The 24,760-nt window shown below is 40.3% G+C and overlaps 1 protein-coding gene across 4 annotated transcripts in view; it reads right to left on the minus strand.

Annotated features, from left to right (window-relative positions):
- Positions 1–24,760, minus strand: part of LOC139749721 (protein arginine N-methyltransferase 6-like) — a 53,158-nt gene that overhangs the window by 22,781 nt on the left and 5,617 nt on the right. For all 4 annotated transcript variants that reach the window (XM_071663915.1, XM_071663907.1, XM_071663898.1 and 1 more), the window contains exons 2-3: positions 23,458–23,627; positions 15,535–15,794 (exon numbers count right to left, since the gene is read on the minus strand). In XM_071663915.1, the coding sequence (XP_071520016.1) occupies positions 15,535–15,794; positions 23,458–23,621 (424 nt within the window). In that variant the 5' untranslated portion in view covers positions 23,622–23,627. The remainder of the gene's footprint in view (positions 1–15,534; positions 15,795–23,457; positions 23,628–24,760) is intronic.

Genomic DNA, 24,760 nt, shown 5'->3' on the forward strand with positions numbered 1-24,760 from the left:
CCCAATTTCTATCCATCTCTATATCAAAAACTCCTCACAACTCCAGTCTATCCTCTGATGGTTCTGTAATTCCACCTCTTGACTCAATGAACATAACTGGTATTACTGTAACATCCACTTTTGGAAACCCCACATTATGGGAATAGCTAAGTCTACCTGTTTAGATGTCAAAACTTCTTCTCTTCTGAACAGTTGCTCCATTATACAAGGGACTGATTCATCCTTGTATGGAGTACTGCTCATACATTTGGGGTGGTTCTAGCTCTGTATCCTTACTTAACAGAGTCGAGTCGAAAGTGGTCCACCGTATAAACTGTCCCAGGATAACTTCCAAACTTGGCCCCCTTGCCCATAGTTCTATGAGAGATGTAGGGTAAGAGGAACCAAAGTACATAATGTGAAATTAAGCAAGGAACTTGTTAAGAAGGATGTACAGATATTTTTACTGTAAAAGAGTGATGGATGAAAAGAACAGAGTGACAGGATATGATTAACGCAGACAGTTTACATAAACTCAAAATGTTTTTAACTAAGTTTTTAGTTTTTAAAGTTTTAAAAACGCAAAAGCAACACAGAAGTGAATAGTTCTATGAGAGATGTAGGGTAAGAGGAACCAAAGTACATAATGTGAAATTAAGCAAGGAACTTGTTAAGAAGGATGTACAGATATTTTTACTGTAAAAGAGTGATGGATGAAAAGAACAGAGTGACAGGATATGATTAACGCAGACAGTTTACATAAACTCAAAATGTTTTTAACTAAGTTTTTAGTTTTTAAAGTTTTAAAAACGCAAAAGCAACACAGAAGTGAATAGTTCTATGAGAGATGTAGGGTAAGAGGAACCAAAGTACATAATGTGAAATTAAGCAAGGAACTTGTTAAGAAGGATGTACAGATATTTTTACTGTAAAAGAGTGATGGATGAAAAGAACAGAGTGACAGGATATGATTAACGCAGACAGTTTACATAAACTCAAAATGTTTTTAACTAAGTTTTTAGTTTTTAAAGTTTAAAAACGCAAAAGCAACACAGAAGTGAATAGTTCTATGAGAGATGTAGGGTAAGAGGAACCAAAGTACATAATGTGAAATTAAGCAAGGAACTTGTTAAGAAGGATGTACAGATATTTTTACTGTAAAAGAGTGATGGATGAAAAGAACAGAGTGACAGGATATGATTAACGCAGACAGTTTACATAAACTCAAAATGTTTTTAACTAAGTTTTTAGTTTTTAAAGTTTTAAAAACGCAAAAGCAACACAGAAGTGAATAGTTCTATGAGAGATGTAGGGTAAGAGGAACCAAAGTACATAATGTGAAATTAAGCAAGGAACTTGTTAAGAAGGATGTACAGATATTTTTACTGTAAAAGAGTGATGGATGAAAAGAACAGAGTGACAGGATATGATTAACGCAGACAGTTTACATAAACTCAAAATGTTTTTAACTAAGTTTTTAGTTTTTAAAGTTTTAAAAACGCAAAAGCAACACAGAAGTGAATAGTTCTATGAGAGATGTAGGGTAAGAGGAACCAAAGTACATAATGTGAAATTAAGCAAGGAACTTGTTAAGAAGGATGTACAGATATTTTTACTGTAAAAGAGTGATGGATGAAAAGAACAGAGTGACAGGATATGATTAACGCAGACAGTTTACATAAACTCAAAATGTTTTTAACTAAGTTTTTAGTTTTTAAAGTTTTAAAAACGCAAAAGCAACACAGAAGTGAATAGTTCTATGAGAGATGTAGGGTAAGAGGAACCAAAGTACATAATGTGAAATTAAGCAAGGAACTTGTTAAGAAGGATGTACAGATATTTTTACTGTAAAAGAGTGATGGATGAAAAGAACAGAGTGACAGGATATGATTAACGCAGACAGTTTACATAAACTCAAAATGTTTTTAACTAAGTTTTTAGTTTTTAAAGTTTTAAAAACGCAAAAGCAACACAGAAGTGAATAGTTCTATGAGAGATGTAGGGTAAGAGGAACCAAAGTACATAATGTGAAATTAAGCAAGGAACTTGTTAAGAAGGATGTACAGATATTTTTACTGTAAAAGAGTGATGGATGAAAAGAACAGAGTGACAGGATATGATTAACGCAGACAGTTTACATAAACTCAAAATGTTTTTAACTAAGTTTTTAGTTTTTAAAGTTTTAAAAACGCAAAAGCAACACAGAAGTGAATAGTTCTATGAGAGATGTAGGGTAAGAGGAACCAAAGTACATAATGTGAAATTAAGCAAGGAACTTGTTAAGAAGGATGTACAGATATTTTTACTGTAAAAGAGTGATGGATGAAAAGAACAGAGTGACAGGATATGATTAACGCAGACAGTTTACATAAACTCAAAATGTTTTTAACTAAGTTTTTAGTTTTTAAAGTTTTAAAAACGCAAAAGCAACACAGAAGTGAATAGTTCTATGAGAGATGTAGGGTAAGAGGAACCAAAGTACATAATGTGAAATTAAGCAAGGAACTTGTTAAGAAGGATGTACAGATATTTTTACTGTAAAAGAGTGATGGATGAAAAGAACAGAGTGACAGGATATGATTAACGCAGACAGTTTACATAAACTCAAAATGTTGTGTGACAGCCCCATGAGTGCAAAACTCCCTCCTTGTGCAGCACAAACAGGTAATTACAAGTAATTAAAATGTATGACCTGTGATGTACATTTCGTTATATCATACTCAATTGCCATTTCCTGCATCAGCAAAGTAGTACCAGGAAACAGACAGACAATGGCCCATCAGGGCCTGAACATACAGGAGGGTGAAAAGCGTGCAAGGAATAGAGTGAATTGGAACGATGTGGTATTACCAGGGTCGACGTGCCATCAAAGGATGGAACCAGGGCATGTGAAGCATCTGGGGTTAACCTTGGAAAGTTTTGTGGGGCCTGGATGCGGAAAGGGAGCTGTGGTTCGGTGCATTACACATGACAACTAGAGAGTAGGTGTGAATGAAAGGGGCCTTTTTTTTTTGTCTTTTATCAGCGCTACCTTGGGGGGATGCTATTTCACATGTGGCGGGGTGGTGACGGGAATGGATAAAGGGAGCAAGTATGAATATGTACATGTGTATATATGTATATGTCTGTGTATGTATATGTACATATACAATGAAATGTATAGGTATGTACATATGTGTGTAAGCGTTTATGTATATACACGTGTATGTGGGAGGGATAGGTCATTCTTTTGTCTGTTTCCTTACGCTACCTCGCTAACACGGGAGACGGTGATTAAGTATAATAAAAGAAATATAAATAAACACCCATACATGCACATTACATATACATATCAACATATAAACAAATACATACACATATGCATATATACACATGTACAAATTCATACTTGCTTGCCTTCACCAATTCTGTCGCTACCCCATCCTACAGGAAACAGCAGCAAAACTACCTTGCTTCAGCAAGGTAGTACCAGGAAACAGACAGACAATGGCCCATCAGGGCCTGAACATACAGGAGGGTGAAAAGCGTGCAAGGAATAGAGTGAATTGGAACGATGTGGTATTACCAGGGTCGACGTGCCATCAAAGGATGGAACCAGGGCATGTGAAGCATCTGGGGTTAACCTTGGAAAGTTTTGTGGGGCCTGGATGCGGAAAGGGAGCTGTGGTTCGGTGCATTACACATGACAACTAGAGAGTAGGTGTGAATGAAAGGGGCCTTTTTTTTTTGTCTTTTATCAGCGCTACCTTGGGGGGATGCTATTTCACATGTGGCGGGGTGGTGACGGGAATGGATAAAGGGAGCAAGTATGAATATGTACATGTGTATATATGTATATGTCTGTGTATGTATATGTACATATACAATGAAATGTATAGGTATGTACATATGTGTGTAAGCGTTTATGTATATACACGTGTATGTGGGAGGGATAGGTCATTCTTTTGTCTGTTTCCTTACGCTACCTCGCTAACACGGGAGACGGTGATTAAGTATAATAAAAGAAATATAAATAAACACCCATACATGCACATACATATACATATCAACATATAAACAAATACATACACATATGCATATATACACATGTACAAATTCATACTTGCTTGCCTTCACCAATTCCTGTCGCTACCCCATCCTACAGGAAACAGCAGCAAAACTACCTTGCTTCAGCAAGGTAGTACCAGGAAACAGACAGACAATGGCCCATCAGGGCCTGAACATACAGGAGGGTGAAAAGCGTGCAAGGAATAGAGTGAATTGGAACGATGTGGTATACCAGGGTTCGACGTGCCATCAAAGGATGGAACCAGGGCATGTGAAGCATCTGGGGTTAACCTTGGAAAGTTTTGTGGGGCCTGGATGCGGAAAGGGAGCTGTGGTTCGGTGCATTACACATGACAACTAGAGAGTAGGTGTGAATGAAAGGGGCCTTTTTTTTTTGTCTTTTATCAGCGCTACCTTGGGGGGATGCTATTTCACATGTGGCGGGGTGGTGACGGGAATGGATAAAGGGAGCAAGTATGAATATGTACATGTGTATATATGTATATGTCTGTGTATGTATATGTACATATACAATGAAATGTATAGGTATGTACATATGTGTGTAAGCGTTTATGTATATACACGTGTATGTGGGAGGGATAGGTCATTCTTTTGTCTGTTTCCTTACGCTACCTCGCTAACACGGGAGACGGTGATTAAGTATAATAAAAGAAATATAAATAAACACCCATACATGCACATTACATATACATATCAACATATAAACAAATACATACACATATGCATATATACACATGTACAAATTCATACTTGCTTGCCTTCACCAATTCCTGTCGCTACCCCATCCTACAGGAAACAGCAGCAAAACTACCTTGCTTCAGCAAGGTAGTACAGGAGAACAGACAACAAAGGCCCCATTCATTCACACTCAGTCTCTAGCTGCCATGCAATAATGCCCGAAACTACAGCTCCCTTTCCACATCCAGGCCCCACACAACTTTCCATGGTGTACCCCAGACGCTTCACATGCCCTGATTCAATCCACTGACAGCACGTCAACCCCGGTATACCACATCGATCCAATTCATTCTATTCCTTGCCCTCCTTTCACCCTCCTGCACGTTCAGGCCCCAATCACACAAAATCTTTTTCACTCTATCTTTCCACCTCCAATTTGGTCTCCCACTTCTCGTTCCCTTCACCTCCTCTTGGTCAATCTTTCCTCACTCATTCTCTCCATGTGCCCAAACCATTTCAAAACACCCTCTTCTGCTCTCTCAACCACGCTCTTTTTATTTCCACACATCTCTCTTACCCTTACATTACTTACTCGATCAAACCACCTCACACCACACATTGTCCTCAAACATCTCATTTCCAGCACATCCATCCTCCTGCGCACAACTCTATCCATAGCCCATGCCTCGCAACCATACAACATTGTTGGAACCACTATTCCTTCAAACATACCCATTTTTGCTTTCCAAGATAATGTTCTCAACTTCCACACATTCTTCAAGGCTCCCAGGATTTTCGCCCCCTCCCTCACCCTATGATTCACTTCCGCTTCCATGGTTCCATCCGCTGCCAGATCCACTCCCAGATATCTAAAACACTTCACTTCCTCCAGTTTTTCTCCATTCAAACTTACCTCCCAATTGACTTGACCCTCAACCCTACTGTACCTAATAACCTTGCTCTTATTCACATTTACTCTTAACTTCCTTCTTTCACACACTTTACCAAACTCAGTCACCAGCTTCTGCAGTTTCTCACATGAATCAGCCACCAGCGCTGTATCATCAGCAAACAACAACTGACTCACTTCCCAAGCTCTCTCATCCACAACAGACTTCATACTTGCCCCTCTTTCCAAAACTCTTGCATTCACCTCCCTAACAACCCCATCCATAAACAAATTACACAACCATGGAGACATAACACACCCCTGCCGCAAGCCTACATTCACTGAGAACCAATCACTTTCCTCTCTTCCTACACATACACATGCCTTACATCCTCGATAAAAACTTTTCACTGCTTCTAACAACTTGCCTTCCACACCATATATTCTTAATACCTTCCACAGAGCATCTCTATCAACTCTATCATATGCCTTCTCCAGATCCATAAATGCTACATACAAATCCATTTGCTTTTCTAAGTATCACTCACATTCTTCAAAGCAAACACCTGATCCACACATCCTCTACCACTTCTGAAACCACACTGCTCTTCCCCAATCTGATGCTCTGTACATGCCTTCACCCTCTCAATCAATACCCTCCCATATAATTTACCAGGAATACTCAACAAACTTATACCTCTGTAATTTGAGCACTCACTCTTATCCCCTTTGCCTTTGTAGAATGGCACTATGCACGCATTACGCCAATCCTCAGGCACCTCACCATGAGTCATACATACATTAAAACTATCTTTTTTTTTTTTTTTTTGCTTTGTCGCTGTCTCCCGCGTTTGCGAGGTAGCGCAAGGAAACAGACGAAAGAAATGGCCCAACCCACCCCCATACACATGTATATACATACGTCCACACACGCAAATATACATACCTACACAGCTTTCCATGGTTTACCCCAGACGCTTCACATGCCTTGATTCAATCCACTGACAGCACGTCAACCCCGGTATACCACATCGCTCCAATTCACTCTATTCCTTGCCCTCCTGCATGTTCAGGCCCCGATCACACAAAATCTTTTTCACTCCATCTTTCCACCTCCAATTTGGTCTCCCTCTTCTCCTCGTTCCCTCCACCTCCGACACATATATTCTCTTGGTCAATCTTTCCTCACTCATTCTCTCCATGTGCCCGAACCATTTCAAAACACCCTCTTCTGCTCTCTCAAAAATGCTCTTTTTATTTCCACACATCTCTCTTACCCTTACGTTACTTACTCGATCAAACCACCTCACACCACACATTGTCCTCAAACATCTCATTTCCAGCACATCCATCCTCCTGCGCACAACTCTATCCATAGCCCACGCCTCGCAACCATACAACATTGTTGGAACCACTATTCCTTCAAACATACCCATTTTTGCTTTCCGAGATAATGTTCTCGACTTCCACACATTCTTCAAGGCTCCCAGAATTTTCGCCCCCTCCCCCACCCTATGATCCACTTCCGCTTCCATGGTTCCATCCGCTGCCAGATCCACTCCCAGATATCTAAAACACTTCACTTCCTCCAGTTTTTCTCCATTCAAACTCACCTCCCAATAGACTTGACCCTCAACCCTACTGTACCTAATAACCTTGCTCTTATTCGCATTTACTCTTAACTTTCTTCTTTCACACACTTTACCAAACTCAGTCACCAGCTTCTGCAGTTTCTCACATGAATCAGCCACCAGCGCTGTATCATCAGCGAACAACAACTGACTCACTTCCCAAGCTCTCTCATCCCCAACAGACTTCATACTTGCCCCTCTTTCCAAAACTCTTGCATTCACCTCCCTAACCACCCCATCCATAAACAAATTAAACAACCATGGAGACACCACACACCCCTGCCGCAAACCTACATTCACTGAGAACCAATCACTTTCCTCTCTTCCTACACGTACACATGCCTTACATCCTCGATAAAAACTTTTCACTGCTTCTAACAACTTGCCTCCCACACCATATATTCTTAATACCTTCCACAGAGCATCTCTATCAACTCTATCATATGCCTTCTCCAGATCCATAAATGCTACATACAAATCCATCTATCTATCTATCTATCTATATTTCTGATGCCTTTTCCCAACTGGAATCCCCTCAAGAGGGTGGCCAGAGCAACAGAGTCTCTACAATTAGTTAACTCCATTGCTGCTTCTTAGTCTGCGGTGCCTCACCTTTTACAGGCAACTGGCTGAGGGCAACTCTAGCGCAGTGTTTGCAGAGGCTCCTAACCAAATGTTATTACTGACTACTTCTACCTAATGCTCCTGCCTAGTATTCCTAACCTACTACTTCTATTTCTTTTTCTTTTACCAGAAGGCTGGGCTAGCACATGGTGCTCACTGCAGGAAAATCTAGATTTACAAAGCTTGAGCTGTGTGAGTAAAGGTCAAGTGTTATGTATGACAAGAAGAGATTGTATGTTTGTGGACAGAATGCCAGCAGTCAACAGGTAGGTGAGGCAGAAAGAAAAGATATCTTCCTGGGTCAGAGGAGTGCAACTTGACAATCACTGAAGTGTTGGCTTACTACACAGGTGTCACTGACTCTCAAGATATCCAAGAATGAAGTACTGGTAATATACCTCCCTAGTCATTAGCTGCCCACCAAGTACTGCCTCCCTACAAAACTAAGAACTCTAAAAGCTTCCAAGGAAGAGCTCCTGGGTGATCTTTATTTGTTGCAAGGAAAACCTTTACCCAGAAAACCATTTTTTCCTGAAGCCTTGCCATGTTATGCTAAAGGGCTGAAAAAAAAAAAATTCCAGAATTCACTCCAGATGAAGAATGTAAGGGATTCACAGCATCTGCATAAGCCCAAGTTTAATGCTCTGGGATACAAAAGTGTCTCTATGACTGAAGCCTTAGTTTAGAGCATTCCACTTTTAAGTAGCATCTCCAGAAATTTTGCAAGATATGCCTTAAGTATTGGTTCAGTAAAGTAAGCTTAGGAGTATAGCTGAGAATATCATGGAAAATATTTGTAGGGTTGTGAAAAAAAAAAAAAAAGACCAATGGCATCACCGTGAAGTCACATTTGTGTATCATTTGTGTAAGCCAAAAACTTCCTCATTCTGCTGGTTGTCCATTCATTTAACTATAAGGATTGGTGGATGTTTAGTAACATGACATCTGGAAATTCTGATTCAAACGTGGCATTCAGAAAAGATAAATCTAAAATCATTCTTCTTCTGTCTGATTCCTTTCTTGGATTGAAAAGAGAGTGCTGACACAAACTAACCTCACCAGGGTTCTAACATCTTCCTGCCTGGCATCTCAAACAGCAATTTCTGTATAAGCAGAGTTGGGGATGTCTGGAAGCTTTGCTTGACAAGGGCGGCTGACATATCTAATGCCATCCTGGAATTCTTCATAACATTTGGAACACCAACATGTCAAACCTCCAAAAATCTCACAATTACTAAGACAACCCCGGATTGGCTAAGATCTACCGTAACTTTACCTTTAGAGCTAGGTCAGTGGGCTTGAAAGTGCTGCCATGAATGGATAACTGCCTCGAAGGGATAAGGATGTGAGCATTGAAAAGTTTTGAGAATTCCCATAAGTTTATGAACAAAAAACCTCCAAAATGATGTTTCTTGGATGAAACAGGGTTAAAGAGAATGGTTTTTTTCAATAATGAGATTTTGCAAAGACCAGGGGGAGCCAAATGGCTTGTTGGTCATAATGGTCACCTTGTAATTATTGGAAAATAGACATAACCTAATGGTGGTCACCATCAGTTAAAAGGATAGATTTTTCAAAAGAGAGGGGACAATGGGGCAACAGACATCAAACAGGAAAATTGTTCCCAAGACACCACCCTAAACAAACCTTTTCATTCTCCTAAACTCACCCTTCTCTTCAGGATAAGTCTGTCGTGCTAATTGAAAGAGCATACCAACATGAAGGAGGAAGAGAGGGCGTATCCTGTAACATATTAGTATATATCTGTAATCAAACTCAATGTCATGTAAGGACTGATTCTCAATGTCAGAGAAATGACAAAGACCTCTGATTAACTTCTTTCATGGAAAGGCTCCTCAAAAGGCCAGAGTGAAAGCAACCTTTCTGACATCATGAGCTCTTCTAGGTGTTTTGCCATGGTAGTTATTCATGCTTGTTATCACTTCAATCAGGTTGTAAGCTGAATAAACAATGTGATAACAGAGATGGTGAAAACAAGTGCTGTTTTAAGTCCACATTATTTGTAAAGAGTAGGTTCCATGTGATATTTCTTCTAATTGGTTTTGTTATTTGCTAACTGATGAATAATTTGAGACCAAGTCTTAAGTAATTTTCTTTTTTGCAACTATTTGTCCAAACAGCTTCCTATGGTAATTCCAGCTACAATGTTGTTTCCTGTATGTGGTAGGTTGAAGTCTCTCAAAAAGAGCATAAGTGGGACTGGGTTTCTAAAGAAGTCAAGACATAATTGAGCACTCTTTATTTGCTCCGTAAATTCATGTGGCTTTGCACATGGCATCCTATAGATCAGTCCAATGACCAGGTTTTTGTTTTTAACCTTAACATGACAAAAAATGCTTCTACTATGTCATCAAAAGGGCTTAGGAGCTCAATTGAGAATAGAAAATCTCTTACCTACAAATCACTCCTCCACACATTCTTCTAGTCTTACCACATCTTTACAGACCCTCATGGGATCCACACCTTATTCATTCCACAAATACTGCACTTTTCTTAGTCAACAACAAATCATAAAGGAGATTCTGTTTTTTCTGTGCAATCTGAATGCCTGTGTGTTGGCATATAATAAAAATGCTACATGATTTGTTTCAGGATTCATTTGGAGGTTAATAAGACCTGCTCTGTTGAGTTTGGCAAAATGCCTCCAGTTCCTGTATCATTTTGCAAAAGAGGTCAGTGTTGTTTCTTCCTTTGGCAGTTCTTCCCTGCCTCTGCCTGACTCCATGTGTGCGACTAAAAAACAGCACACAGTGTGATCATTTTGAGGTAGATGACTGAATGTCCTTGCTGTACAGTGGTCCTTGCGGTATTCATGATGATGGTGATGATTAGTATATTCATGGGTGAAAAATCCTCCATCCCTCCCCAAAGTGGCATATGGACATTCCCAATAGCAAAAATTTTTCTGGGATTTCTCATTTACCTAAAATGCCATAAAAACTGAATGGTCCCAACCATGTTTATGGCTATCCACTCTTCCTACATAGACAAACTCACATCACTACAAGAGTGAGGGGTGATCTGATCACAACAACTAAGTTTTTAAAACGCAAAAGCAACACAGAAGTGAATAGTTCTATGAGAGATGTAGGGTAAGAGGAACCAAAGTACATAATGTGAAATTAAGCAAGGAACTTGTTAAGAAGGATGTACAGATATTTTTACTGTAAAAGAGTTATGTATGAGAAGAACAGAGTGACAGGATATGATTAACACAGACAGTTTACACAAACTCAAAATGTTTTTAACTAAGTTTTTAGTTTTTAAAGTTTTAAAAACGCAAAAGCAACACAGAAGTGAATAGTTCTATGAGAGATGTAGGGTAAGAGGAACCAAAGTACATAATGTGAAATTAAGCATGGAACTTGTTAAGAAGGATGTACAGATATTTTTACTGTAAAAGAGTGATGGATGAAAAGAACAGAGTGACAGGATATGATTAACGCAGACAGTTTACATAAACTCAAAATGTTGTGTGACAGCCCCATGAGTGCAAAACTCCCTCCTTGTGCAGCACAAACAGGTAATTACAAGTAATTAAAATGTATGACCTGTGATGTACATTTCGTTATATCATACTCAATTGCCATTTCCTGCATCAGCAAAGTAGTACCAGGAAACAGACAGACAATGGCCCATCAGGGCCTGAACATACAGGAGGGTGAAAAGCGTGCAAGGAATAGAGTGAATTGGAACGATGTGGTATACCAGGGTCGACGTGCCATCAAAGGATGGAACCAGGGCATGTGAAGCATCTGGGGTTAACCTTGGAAAGTTTTGTGGGGCCTGGATGCGGAAAGGGAGCTGTGGTTCGGTGCATTACACATGACAACTAGAGAGTAGGTGTGAATGAAAGGGGCCTTTTTTTTTTTGTCTTTTATCAGCGCTACCTTGGGGGGATGCTATTTCACATGTGGCGGGGTGGTGACGGGAATGGATAAAGGGAGCAAGTATGAATATGTACATGTGTATATATGTATATGTCTGTGTATGTATATGTACATATACAATGAAATGTATAGGTATGTACATATGTGTGTAAGCGTTTATGTATATACACGTGTATGTGGGAGGGATAGGTCATTCTTTTGTCTGTTTCCTTACGCTACCTCGCTAACACGGGAGACGGTGATTAAGTATAATAAAAGAAATATAAATAAACACCCATACATGCACATACATATACATATCAACATATAAACAAATACATACACATATGCATATATACACATGTACAAATTCATACTTGCTTGCCTTCACCAATTCCTGTCGCTACCCCATCCTACAGGAAACAGCAGCAAAACTACCTTGCTTCAGCAAGGTAGTACCAGGAGAACAGACAAAAAAGGCCATATTCATTCACACGCAGTCTCTAGCTGTCATGTGAAATGCACAGAAACCACACCTCCCCACCTACATCCAGGCCCCACAGACTTTTCCATGGTTTATGCAAGACGTTTCACATGCCTTGGTTCAGTCCACTGACAGCACGTGGACCCGGTGAACCACAGTGTCCCAATTCACTTCATTCCTTGCACACCTCTCACCTTCATGTATGTTCAGGCCCCGATTGCTCAAAATCATTTTCACTCCATCCTTCCACCTCCAATGGTCTCCTACTTCTTGTTCCTGCCACCTCTGACACATATCTCCTCTTTGTCAATCTTTCCTCACTCATTCTCTTCATATGTCCAAACCATTTCAACATACCCTCTTCTGCTCTCTCAACCAAACTCTTTTGATTTCCACGAATCTCTCATACCCTTTCATCACTTACTCAATCAAATCACCTCACATCACATACTGTCCTCAAACATTTCATTTCCAACACATCCACCCTCCTCCATACAACCCTATCTATAGCATATCCCTCACAACCATACAATACTGCTGGAACTACTATTCTTTCAAACATACCCATTTTTTTTCAGAAATAACGTTCTCTCCTTCCACACATACTTTATTGCTCCCAAAACCTTTGCCCCCTCCCCCATCCTGTGACTCACTTCCGCTTCCATGGTTCCATTCGCTGTTAAGTCCACTCTCAGATATCTAAAACACCACTTCCTCCAGTTTTTCTCCATTCAAACTTTCATAACAATTAACTTGTCCCTCAACCCTACTGAACCTAACAACCTTGCTCTTATTCACATTTACTCTCAACTTTCTCTTTTCACATATTTTTCCAAACTTAATCACCAACTGCAGCAGTTTCTACCTCAAATCAGCCACCAGAGCAGTATCATCAGCAAACAATAACTGACTCACTTTCGAGGCCCTCTCTTCCCCAACAGACTGCATATTCACCCCATCTCCAAAATTCTTGCATTTACCTCCCGAACCACCCCATCCATAAACAAATTAAATAACCAGATGAACCTTCGCTGGAAACCAATCACTCTTCTCTCTTCCTACTCATACACATACCTTACATCCTTGATAAAAACTTTTCACTGCTTCCAGCAGCTTACCTCCCACACCATATACTCTTAAAACCTTCCACAAAGCATCTCTATCAAACCTATCATATGCCTTCTCCAGATCTATAAATGCTACATACAACTCCATCAGTTTTTTCTAAGTATTTCTCACACTTTCTTCAAAGCAAACACCTGATCCACACAACCTCTACCACTTCTGAAACCACACTGCTCTTTCCCAATCTGATGCTCTGTACGTCTTCACCCCTCTCAATCAATACCCTCCCATACAATTTCCCAGAAATACTCAACAAATTTATGCATCTGTAGTTTGAACACTCACCTTTATCCCCTATGCCTTTATACAATGGCCCTATGCAGGCATTCTGCCAATTGTCAGGCACTTCACCATTATCAATACATACATCGAAAATCCTTACAAACCAATCACCAACACAGTCACCCCCTTTCTTAATAAATTCAACTGCAATACCATCTAAACCTGCCGCCTTGCTGGGTTTCATCTTGCGCAAAGCATTCACTACCTCTTCTCTCATAACCAAACCATTCACTTTGACCCTCTCACTTTGCACACCACCCCAACTAAAACACCCTACATCTGCCACTATATCATCAAACACATTCAGCAAACCTTCAAAATACTTACTCCATCTCCTCACTCCACTACTACCTGTTATTTCTTCCTCCCTTCACCGACATTCCTATTTGTTCTTGTCTTAAGCACGTTATTCACCTCCTTTCAAAATATTTTTTCATTCTCCCTAAAGTTTAATGATACTCTCTCACCCAAACTCTCATTTGCCCTTTTTTTTAATCCTTCCTCTTGACCTCCTGCTGCTTTCTTTTATATATCTTCCAGTCATTTGCACTGCTTCCTTGTAAGTATCCTCCAAAAGCCTCTCTCTTTTCTTTCACTAACAATTTTGCTTCTTCATCCCACCACTCACTATCTTTTCTAATCTGCCTACCCCCCACCTTTCTCATGCTACATGCATCTTTTGCACATGCCATCACTGCTTCTCTTAATACAACACATTCCTCACCCACTCCCCTCATGTCATTTGCTCTCATATTTTGCCATTCTACACTCAATCTCTCCAGCTACTTCCAAACACAAGTCTCCTTTCCAAGCTCACTTACTCACACTACTCTCTTCTCCCCAACATTTTCTCTTCTATCACCTTTGCTTCCACAAGATAGTGATCAAACATCTCTCCAGCTGCCCCTCTCAGCACATCAACATTCAAAAGTCTATCTTTCACATGCCTATCAGTCAACATGTAATCCAATAATGCCCTTTGACCATCTTTCCTACTCACATATGTATACTCAAGTATACATTTCTTTTTAAACCAGGTATTCCCAATCACCAGTCTTTTTTCAGCACATACATCCACAAGCTCTTCACATTTCCATTCACAAAACTGAATATCCCATGTACACCTATTATGCCCACAACTGCCACATTACTCACCTTCGTATTTAAATCACCCATCACTAATACCTCTCCCAAAACACTTGCCTCTCATGATCTTTCTTCTCATAACCAGGTGCATAAGCACCAATAATCACCCATCTCTCTTGATCCACTTTCAGTGTGACCCACATCAATCTAAAATTTACTTTCTTAAACTATGTCACACACTCCCACAACCCCTGCTTCAGGAGTAGTGCTACTCCTTCCTTAGCCTCTTGACCTCTCACCAACCCCTGACTTTACTCCTGAGACTTTCAAACCATTCTTCCCCTTTACCCTTGAGCTTTGTTTCACTGAGAGCCAGAACATCGGGGTTTCTTTCCTCGAACAATCTCCCTATGGTACTGTCTGATAAACATGCCACCACCTGTTAATAACACTTTATCTGTTAATGCCTACTGACCCTCATCCCCATCCACTCAGTATATGCATCTCTTTTTAAACCACTTGTTCTTTATCTTCATTCCTCTTTCAGAACATAACTTGAAAAGCTTTTCCATTATCATTTACACCACATCACCAACACTTGCACTTATATCACTTGGCACCATGATCAATCCTAATCTAAAAAAATACATTTCTTTTAAAATATAAAACATAATGAAGTTTTGGCTCAAAACAAGATCTTGATGAACAACAGCTTAAGAGCATGTCAACACTTAACAATGAATAATGTCAATGAAAAAATAAAGCATCTGGTATCTACAGCAGAGGGAAGATCCAAACCTGTAATAACATCTTTGAAGCCATTAGCTTCTATCAATTGCTTAGCATGTACTGCAATCTTGGATGCATCAATAGCATACACCTTCTTGGCTCCTGCCTGGGCACAAAACATGCTTAGGATGCCTGTACCACATCCAACATCTGCTACCACTTTGCCACGGATATCTTCTTCAGTGTTTTGAAATATTGCTTGTTGGTATGCATTAGTCCGTACACTATCTTCTATCATTGTGCGATGCAGTTCTATATCAGAATATGATCTGAAATATCAACAAAACATACTGTCATTATACTATATAATAAACTTTTTTGTAATGGTAATAACTTTCTTCAATGCCCCCAACATTTTCATATACACATATAAAAGTAAAATGCAAATAATTATAGAAAACCTGGAGCTTTTAAGGTTAACATAACCCACAAATTTGAATAACAATTTCATTTTAAGTATATCAGAATTGTATCTTAATGGTGCTCATATAAAAGAAATCACACATCTTGTTTTGCAACTGGGGCTAAGTGTTTTATGTGAGAATTTATGTTGTCAGGGACCACAAGCAGGAGAGTTCTTTATGGTTTCAAGTGCACTTTGTGTCTATGGGATTGAATGATGTGTAAGCACTTGTTCTTGGATGGCTTTTATGTTGCTTTGTCAAGACCTTCCAGTTTAACCCTAAACTCTTCACATTAGTTTCCTTTCTAAACTGTAAATTTCACATTTTTCAAATAGCAAAGTAAATAAAAAAAAATCACTTCAAAAGTATACTTGGTTCATTACTATTCTCTGATAAAATGGATAAGTTCTGTAAATGTTTCAGCACATCACACAGGAGGAAGGCCTGTGTAGAGTGAGCTGCCAATGAGCACATTTAATTGTGCATCCTACCTGCAATTAAAAACTGATCTTTTTATCATGTTCACTGAGATGGCACAGGCAAATGAGGCACAAAACAAGGCCATCAATTAATGTTATATTTATCAATTTTATCTATTATACTTGATCGCCATATGCCGTGTCAGCGAGGTACTGCCAGGAAACTGACGAAGAATGGCCCATCCACTCATACACACACATATATACATAAATGCCTATACACACACATATACAGATACATATCAACATACACACATATGCATACACATACATATATACTATTATCATTTTCTTTTATACTTTGTTGCTGTCTCCCGCATTAACGAGGTAGCGCAAGGAAACAGACGAAAGAATGGCCCAACCCACCCACATACACATGTATATACATACACATCCACACACGCACATATACATACCTATGCATCTCAACATACAAACACATAAACAAACACAGACATATACATATATACATAATGGAAGTAAGGGGAGTGGGGGAGGAATGGGATGTATTTAGGGAATCAGAGATGGATTGCGCAAAAGATGCTTGTGGCATGAGAAGAGTGGGAGGTGGGTTGATTAGAAAGGGTAGTGAGTGGTGGGATGAAGAAGTAAGAGTATTAGTGAAAGAGAAGAGAGAGGCATTTGGACGATTTTTGCAGGGAAAAAATGCAATTGAGTGGGAGATGTATAAAAGAAAGAGACAGGAGGTCAAGAGAAAGGTGCAAGAGGTGAAAAAAAGGGCAAATGAGAGTTGGGGTGAGAGAGTATCATTAAATTTTAGGGAGAATAAAAAGATGTTCTGGAAGGAGGTAAATAAAGTGCATAAGACAAGGGAGCAAATGGGAACTTCAGTGAAGGGCGCAAATGGGGAGGTGATAACAAGTAGTGGTGATTGTGAGAAGGAGATGGAGTGAGTATTTTGAAGGTGTGTTGAATGTGTTTGATGATAGAGTGGCAGATATAGGGTGTTTTGGTCAAGGTGGTGTGGAAAGTCAGAGGGTTAGGGAAAATGATTTGGTAAACAGAGAAGAGGTAGTGAAAGCTTTGCGGAAGATGAAAGCCGGCAAGGCAGCACGTTTGGATGGTATTGCAGTGGAATTTATTAAAAAAGGGGGTGACTGTATTGTTGACTGGTTGGTAAGGTTATTTAATGTATGTATGACTCATGGTGAGGTGCCTGAGGATTGGCGGAATGCGTGCATAGTGCCATTGTACAAAGGCAAAGGGGATAAGAGTAAGTGCTCAAATTACAGAGGTATAAGTTTGTTGAGTATTCCTGAGAAATTATATGGGAGGGTATTGATTGAGAGGGTGAAGGCATGTACAGAGCATCAGATTGGGGAAGAGCAGTGTGGTTTCAGAAGTGGTAGAGGATGTGTAGATCAGGTGTTTACTTTGAAGAATGTATGTGAGAAATACTTAGAAAAGCAAATGGATTTGTATGTAGCATTTATGGATCTGGAGAAGGCATATGATAGAGTTGATAGAGATGCTCTGTGGAAGGTATTAAGAATATATGGTGTGGGAGGCAAGTTGTTAGAAGCAGTGAAAAGTTTTTATCGAGGATGTAAGGCATGTGTACGTGTAGGAAGAGAGGAAAGTGATTGGTTCTCAGTGAATGTAGGTTTGCGGCAGGGGTGTGTGATGTCTCCATGGTTGTTTAATCTGTTTATGGATGGGGTTGTTAGGGAGGTAAATGCAAGAGTTTTGGAAAGAGGGGCAAGTATGAAGTCAGTTGGGGATGAGAGAGCTTGGGAAGTGAGTCAGTTGTTGTTCGCTGATGATACAGCGCTGGTGGCTGATTCATGTGAGAAACTGCAGAAGCTGGTGACTGAGTTTGGTAAAGTGTGTGGAAGAAGAAAGTTAAGAGTATATGAGAATAAGAGCAAGGTTATTAGGTACAGTAGGGTTGAGGGTCAAGTCAATTGGGAGGTGAGTTTGAATGGAGAAAAACTGGAGGAAGTGAAGTGTTTTAGATATCTGGGAGTGGATCTGGCAGCGGATGGAACCATGGAAGCGGAAGTGGATCATAGGGTGGGGGAGGGGGCGAAAATTCTGGGGGCCTTGAAGAATGTGTGGAAGTCGAGAACATTATCTCGGAAAGCAAAAATGGGTATGTTTGAAGGAATAGTGGTTCCAACAATGTTGTATGGTTGCGAGGCGTGGACTATGGATAGAGTTGTGCGCAGGAGGATGGATGTGCTGGAAATGAGATGTTTGAGGACAATGTATGGTGTGAGGTGGTTTGATCGAGTGAGTAACGTAAGGGTAAGAGAGATGTGTGGAAATAAAAAGAGCGTGGTTGAGAGAGCAGAAGAGGGTGTTTTGAAATGGTTTGGGCACATGGAGAGAATGAGTGAGGAAAGATTGACCAAGAGGATATATGTGTCGGAGGTGGAGGGAACGAGGAGAAGAGGGAGACCAAATTGGAGGTGGAAAGATGGAGTGAAAAAGATTTTGTGTGATCGGGGCCTGAACATGCAGGAGGGTGAAAGGAGGGCAAGGAATAGAGTGAATTGGAGCGATGTGGTATACCGGGGTTGACGTGCTGTCAGTGGATTGAATCAAGGCATGTGAAGCGTCTGGGGTAAACCATGGAAAGCTGTGTAGGTATGTATATTTGCGTGTGTGGACGTATGTATATACATGTGTATGGGGGGGGTTGGGCCATTTCTTTCGTCTGTTTCCTTGCGCTACCTCGCAAACGCGGGAGACAGCGACAAAGTATAATAAATAAATATAAACATAATTCATACTGTCTGCCCTTATTCATTCCCGTTGCCACCCCACCACACTTGAAATGACAACCCCCTCCCATCGCATGTGCGCGACATAGCACTACGAAAAGACAACAAAGGCCACATTCGTTCACACTCACTCTCTAGCTGTCATGTATAATGCATTGAAACCACAGCTCCCTTTCCACATCCAGGCCCCACAAAACTTTCCATGGTTTACTCCAGACACTTCACACGACCTGGTTCAATCCACTGACAGGACGTCGACCCCGGTATACCACATAGTTCCAATTCACTCTATTCCTTGCATACCTTTCACTCTCCTGCATGTTCAGGCCCCAGATCACACAAAATCTTTTTCACCCAATCTTTCCCCCTTCAATTTGGTTTCCCACTTCTCCTCATTCCCTCCGCCTCCGACACATATATCCTCTTTGTCAATCTTTCCTCAATGATTCTCTCCATGTGACCAAACCATCTCAAAACACCCTCTTCTGCTCTCTCAACCACGCTCTTTTTATTTCCACACATCTCTCTTACCCTTTCGTTACTTACTCGATCAAACCACCTCACACCACACATTGTCCTCAAACATCTCATTTCCAGCACATCCATCCTCCTGCGCACAACTCTATTCATAGCCCACGCCTCGCAACCATACAACATTGTTGGAACCACTATTCCTTCAAACATACCCATTTTTGCTTTACGAGATAATGTTCTCGACTTCCACACATTCTTCAAGGCTCCCAGAATTTTCGCCCCCTCCCCCACCCTATGATCCACTTCCACTTCCATGGTTCCATCCGCTGCCAGATCCACTTCCAGATATCTAAAACACTTCACTTCCTCCAGTTTTTCTCCATTCAAACTCACCTCCCAATTGACTGCTAAATGCTACATAGAAATCACTTTGCTTTCTAAGTATTTCTCACATACATTCTTCAAAGCAAACACCTGGTCCACACATTCTCTACCACTTCTGAAACCACACTGCTCTTCCCCAATCTGATGCTCAGTACATGCCTTCACCCTCTCAATCAATACCCTCCCATATAATTTCCCAGGAATACTCAACAAACTTATACCTCTGTGATTTGAGCACTAACTTTTATCCCCTTTGCTTTTGTACAATGGCACTATGCAAGCATTCCACCAATCCTCAGGCACCTCACCAGGAGTCATACATACATTAAATAATCTTATCAACCACTCAACAACACAGTCAACCCCTTTTTTAATAAATTCCACTGCAATACCATCCAAACGTGCTGCCTTGCTGGCTTTCATCTTCCGCAAAGCTTTTACTACCTCTTCTCTGTTTACCAAATCATTTTCCCTAACCCTCTCACTTTGCACACCACCTCGACCAAAGCACCCTATATCTGCCACTCTATCATCAAACACATTCAACAAACCTTCAAAATACTTACTCCATCTTCTTCTCACATCACCACTTGTTATCACCTTCCCATTAGCCCCCTTCACTGATGTTCCCATTTGTTCCCTTGTCTTACACATTTCATTTACCTCCTTCCAAAAATCTTTATATTCTCCCTAAAATGTAATGATACTCTCTCACCGCAACTCTCATTTTCCCTCTTTTTCACCTATTGCACCTTTCTCTTGACCTCCTGCCTCTTTCTTTCATACATCTCCCAGTCATCTGCATTGTTTCCCAGCAAAAAATTGTTCAAATGCCTCTCTCTTCTCTTTCACTAATAATCTTACTTCTTCATCCCACCACTCACTACCCTTTCTAATCTGCCCACCTCCCACGCTTCTCATGCCACAAGCATACATATATACACATGTACATATTCATACTTTCTTGCCTTCATCCACTCCTGTCACTACCCTGTCCTACAGGAAACAGGATCGCTACCCCCTGCTTCAGCGAAGTAGCACCAGGAAAACAGACAGAAAGACCACATTCGTTCACACTCGGTCTCTAGCTGTCATGTATAATGCACCAAACCCACAGCTCCCTATTCACATCGAGGCCCCACAGACCTTACCAAGGTTTACCCCAGACATTTCACATGCCCTGGTTCAATCCACTGACTGCACATTGACCTCAATATATCACATTGTTCCAGTTCACTCTAACCCTTGCATGCCTCTCACCCTCCTGTATGTTCAGGCCCCGATCGCTCAAAATCTTTTTTCCCTCCAATTTGGTCTCCCTCTTCTTGTTCCCTCCACCTCTGACACATATGTCCCCATTGTCAATATTTCCTCACTCATTCTCTCCATATGTTCAAACCATTTCAACACACCCTCTTCTGCTCTCTTAACCACACTCTTTTTATTTCCACACATCTCTCTTACCATTTCATTACTTACTCGATCAAATCACCTCACACCACATATTGCCCTTAAACATTTTATTTCCAACACACCCATCTTCCTCCGTACAACCCTATCTACAGCCCATGCCTTGCAACCATATAATAATGTTGGAACTACTACTTCAAACATACCCATTTTTGCTCCCCTAGATAACATTCTCTCCTTCCACAGGAGGTAAAGAGGAAGGTGCAAGAGTTGAAAAAGATGGCAAATGAAAGTAGGGGTGAGAAAATATCATTAAACTTTAGGGAGAATAAGATGTTTTGGAAAGAGGTAAATAATGTACATAAGACACGAAAACAAAAGGGAACATCGGTGAAGGGGGCAAGGGGGGAAGCGATAACAAGTTGTGATGAAGTGAGTATTTTGAAGGTTTGTTAAATGTGTTTGATGACAGAGTGGCAGATGTAAGGTATCTTGGTCGGGGTGGTGTGAAAAGTGAGAGGGTCAGGGAGAATGGTTTGGTTAAGAGAGATGAGGTAGTGAAAGCTTTGTGGAAAATGAAATCTAGCAAGGCAGCAGGTTTGGATGGTATTGCAGTTGAATTTATTGAGAAAGGGGGTGACTGTTGTTGATTGGTTGGTAAGGACATTCAATGTACATATGGATCATGAAGTGCCTGAGGAGTGACAAAGTGCATGCATAGTGCCAATGTACAAAGGCAAAGGGGATAAAGGTGGGTGTTCAAACTACACAGGTATAAGTTTGTTGAGTATTTCTGGGAAACTGTATTGGAAGATATTGATTGAGAGGGTGAAGGTATGTACAGAGCATTAGACTAAGGAGGAGCATTGTGGTTTCATAAGTGGTAGAGGATGTGTGGATCAGGTGTTTGCTTCGAAGTATGTGTGTGATAAATACTTAGGAAAACAGAGGGAATTGTATGGAGTGTTTATGGATCTGGAGAAGGCATATGATAGGGCTGATAGAGATGCTTTGTGGAAGGTCTTAAGAGTATATGATGTGGGAGGTAAGCAGGTAGAAGCAGTAAAAAGTTTTTATCAAGGATATAAAGCATATGTACAAGTAGGAAGAGAGGAGAGTGATTGGTTCCAAGTGAAGGTCGGTCTATGGCAGGGGTGGGTATGTCCCTATGGTTGTTTAATTTGTTTATGGCAATAGAGTCTCCATAATCAGAGAACTCCAGTGCCACTTCTTAGGCCTTAGGGCCTCACCCTTAACAGGCCACTGGCAAAGGGCAAGTCTTGCACAGAGTTTGCAGAGGCTCCTACCTAGTGTTCCTCCCGACTACTATCTTATGCTCCTGCCTACTGTTCCTGCTAACTACTTCTACCTAATGTTCCTGCCTAAAGGTTCCTACCTACGACTGTTTATTGCTCCAAACACCTTCCTTAAAGGCAGGGCAAGTGCACAGTGCTCACTGCAGGAAAATCTAGATATGAAGGATGAGCTGTGTGAGTTAAGTGTTATGTATGACAAAGAGAGATTTATGTTTGTGAACAGAATGCCAGTAGTCCATATGAGGGGGAAGCAGAAAGAAAAGGCAGCTACCTGGGTCAGAGGAGTGCAACTTCACAACCAATGAAGTGCTTGCTCACTACACAGACGTCACTAACCCTCCTGAAACCCAGGTGGGAAGTACTGGTAACATACCTCCATGGTTGTTGGCTGCCTACCAATATCCCATATACAGGATGTGCCACTACTAGGAGTTAACAGCAACTCTCCCACATGTGGGGTCTTTTTAAAAAAGTGCATGTGACCATGGAGGTGTTAATTATTTAGAATTCAGTTAATGGCATGTCAGAGGGTATCTTCATACATTAGTCCATATCTTTTCTGCTCAAATGGACATTAACCATCACAATGACAAAGCACATAGTATAACTTTACTTATGTTCACCAAATAAGTAAACTGAAATCACTGGATGAACTTTTTTGATAACAGACTTAAATTGAAAGGTGTAGGAATACTTTAAAAAAGGAAAACATACTTACGCAAAGTAGCTTTCATCAATAACTCTAGCTTTTTCATCAGCTCCATTTTTTATGTCTGCCACGGTAATGCCATTTTCTGAGGCCCTGCGCTTCTTAGTCTGTGGTTGTGTGGCCTCAGCTCCAACACTAGGTGCTGCCGCTATCACTGCTTTAACCTCAGACATGGTGACCTGAAACAGATTATCCAAAAAACAACGGCATCAACAAAGGAATCCATAATGTTTCATATTCTCAAGATACATAATCTTAAACATGTCTGGATAATAACTCCAAAAAGATACTATGATATATCTACTAAACAACAGGAAATGCTCAAGATAAAATCATAAAAAAAGAATTAGTTCTCAGTTTCTAACTTTTGCAAATCCTTCACTTTATGGAGAATCACTGTAATCTAAGGATTGTACAAGGAAAAACGCATGTATTGTTGCTAGATTTGTGGAAACAAAACTTACTAAAGACAAGCTCTCACCCTCTCCGTCCAGAGGAGCACATGATAATCAGGAAGGAAAACATAAACAAAGGGGGGACAAGCTCTCCTAATACAAGATAATTCTAAGTTTGAGGAAACTAATAGATGGCCCATTCAGATAATACATGATGGGAAGAGTTACTGTATGAAAGAAGTGCGTTGTGGTGTTGATAATATATAATCTTCCAAAAGATCTTAACAATCCAGAACAAATGCACAACAACAATGAAGGAGCAATCATGTTATATGAAGCAGTAAAACATGCACTTCTCAGAGAAGGTAAAGCACTGATAATGGGGACTTCAATTATTTGGAGACACTGGCAGGATTTGGATTCCTATGGTGACAGGGAATCACAGAGACAAATTCCTAGAGTGCATACAGGAAAATTTCCTGTAACAACTTGATACATCACCATTTCTTTATTACCAGGATGACAAGGAGTGATACGCCATCATTACCATATCTTACTTCACCCATACTAACATGGATGCTGATAATATCATATATGAAACACCAACTGAAAAAAGATATCCCATAATGCTTAAGTGTGATTATGTGGTAAAAGAGGGAGGTAAAACAAGCGGAGATGAAACTGAACTGGACGAGGAGATAAAACTGTGGAAACTAAACAACACTAAATAATTTCTACAGTAACACAGATTAGAAAATAGAGCTCAATAGAAAAGGTCCAGGCCATTATGATGAAAGGTTCTCTGAAATTTACAATGAAAGAATGGAGAAATGAGTAACTCTTGCCTTAAATACATAGGGAAGTTTAAACAAAATGGATGAAAGGTTTAATCAAAAATTTCAAAAAGCATGGGAGTT

Source organism: Panulirus ornatus, chromosome 1 (genome assembly GCF_036320965.1).
Source record: "Panulirus ornatus isolate Po-2019 chromosome 1, ASM3632096v1, whole genome shotgun sequence".
NCBI classification, from domain to species: domain Eukaryota; kingdom Metazoa; phylum Arthropoda; class Malacostraca; order Decapoda; family Palinuridae; genus Panulirus; species Panulirus ornatus.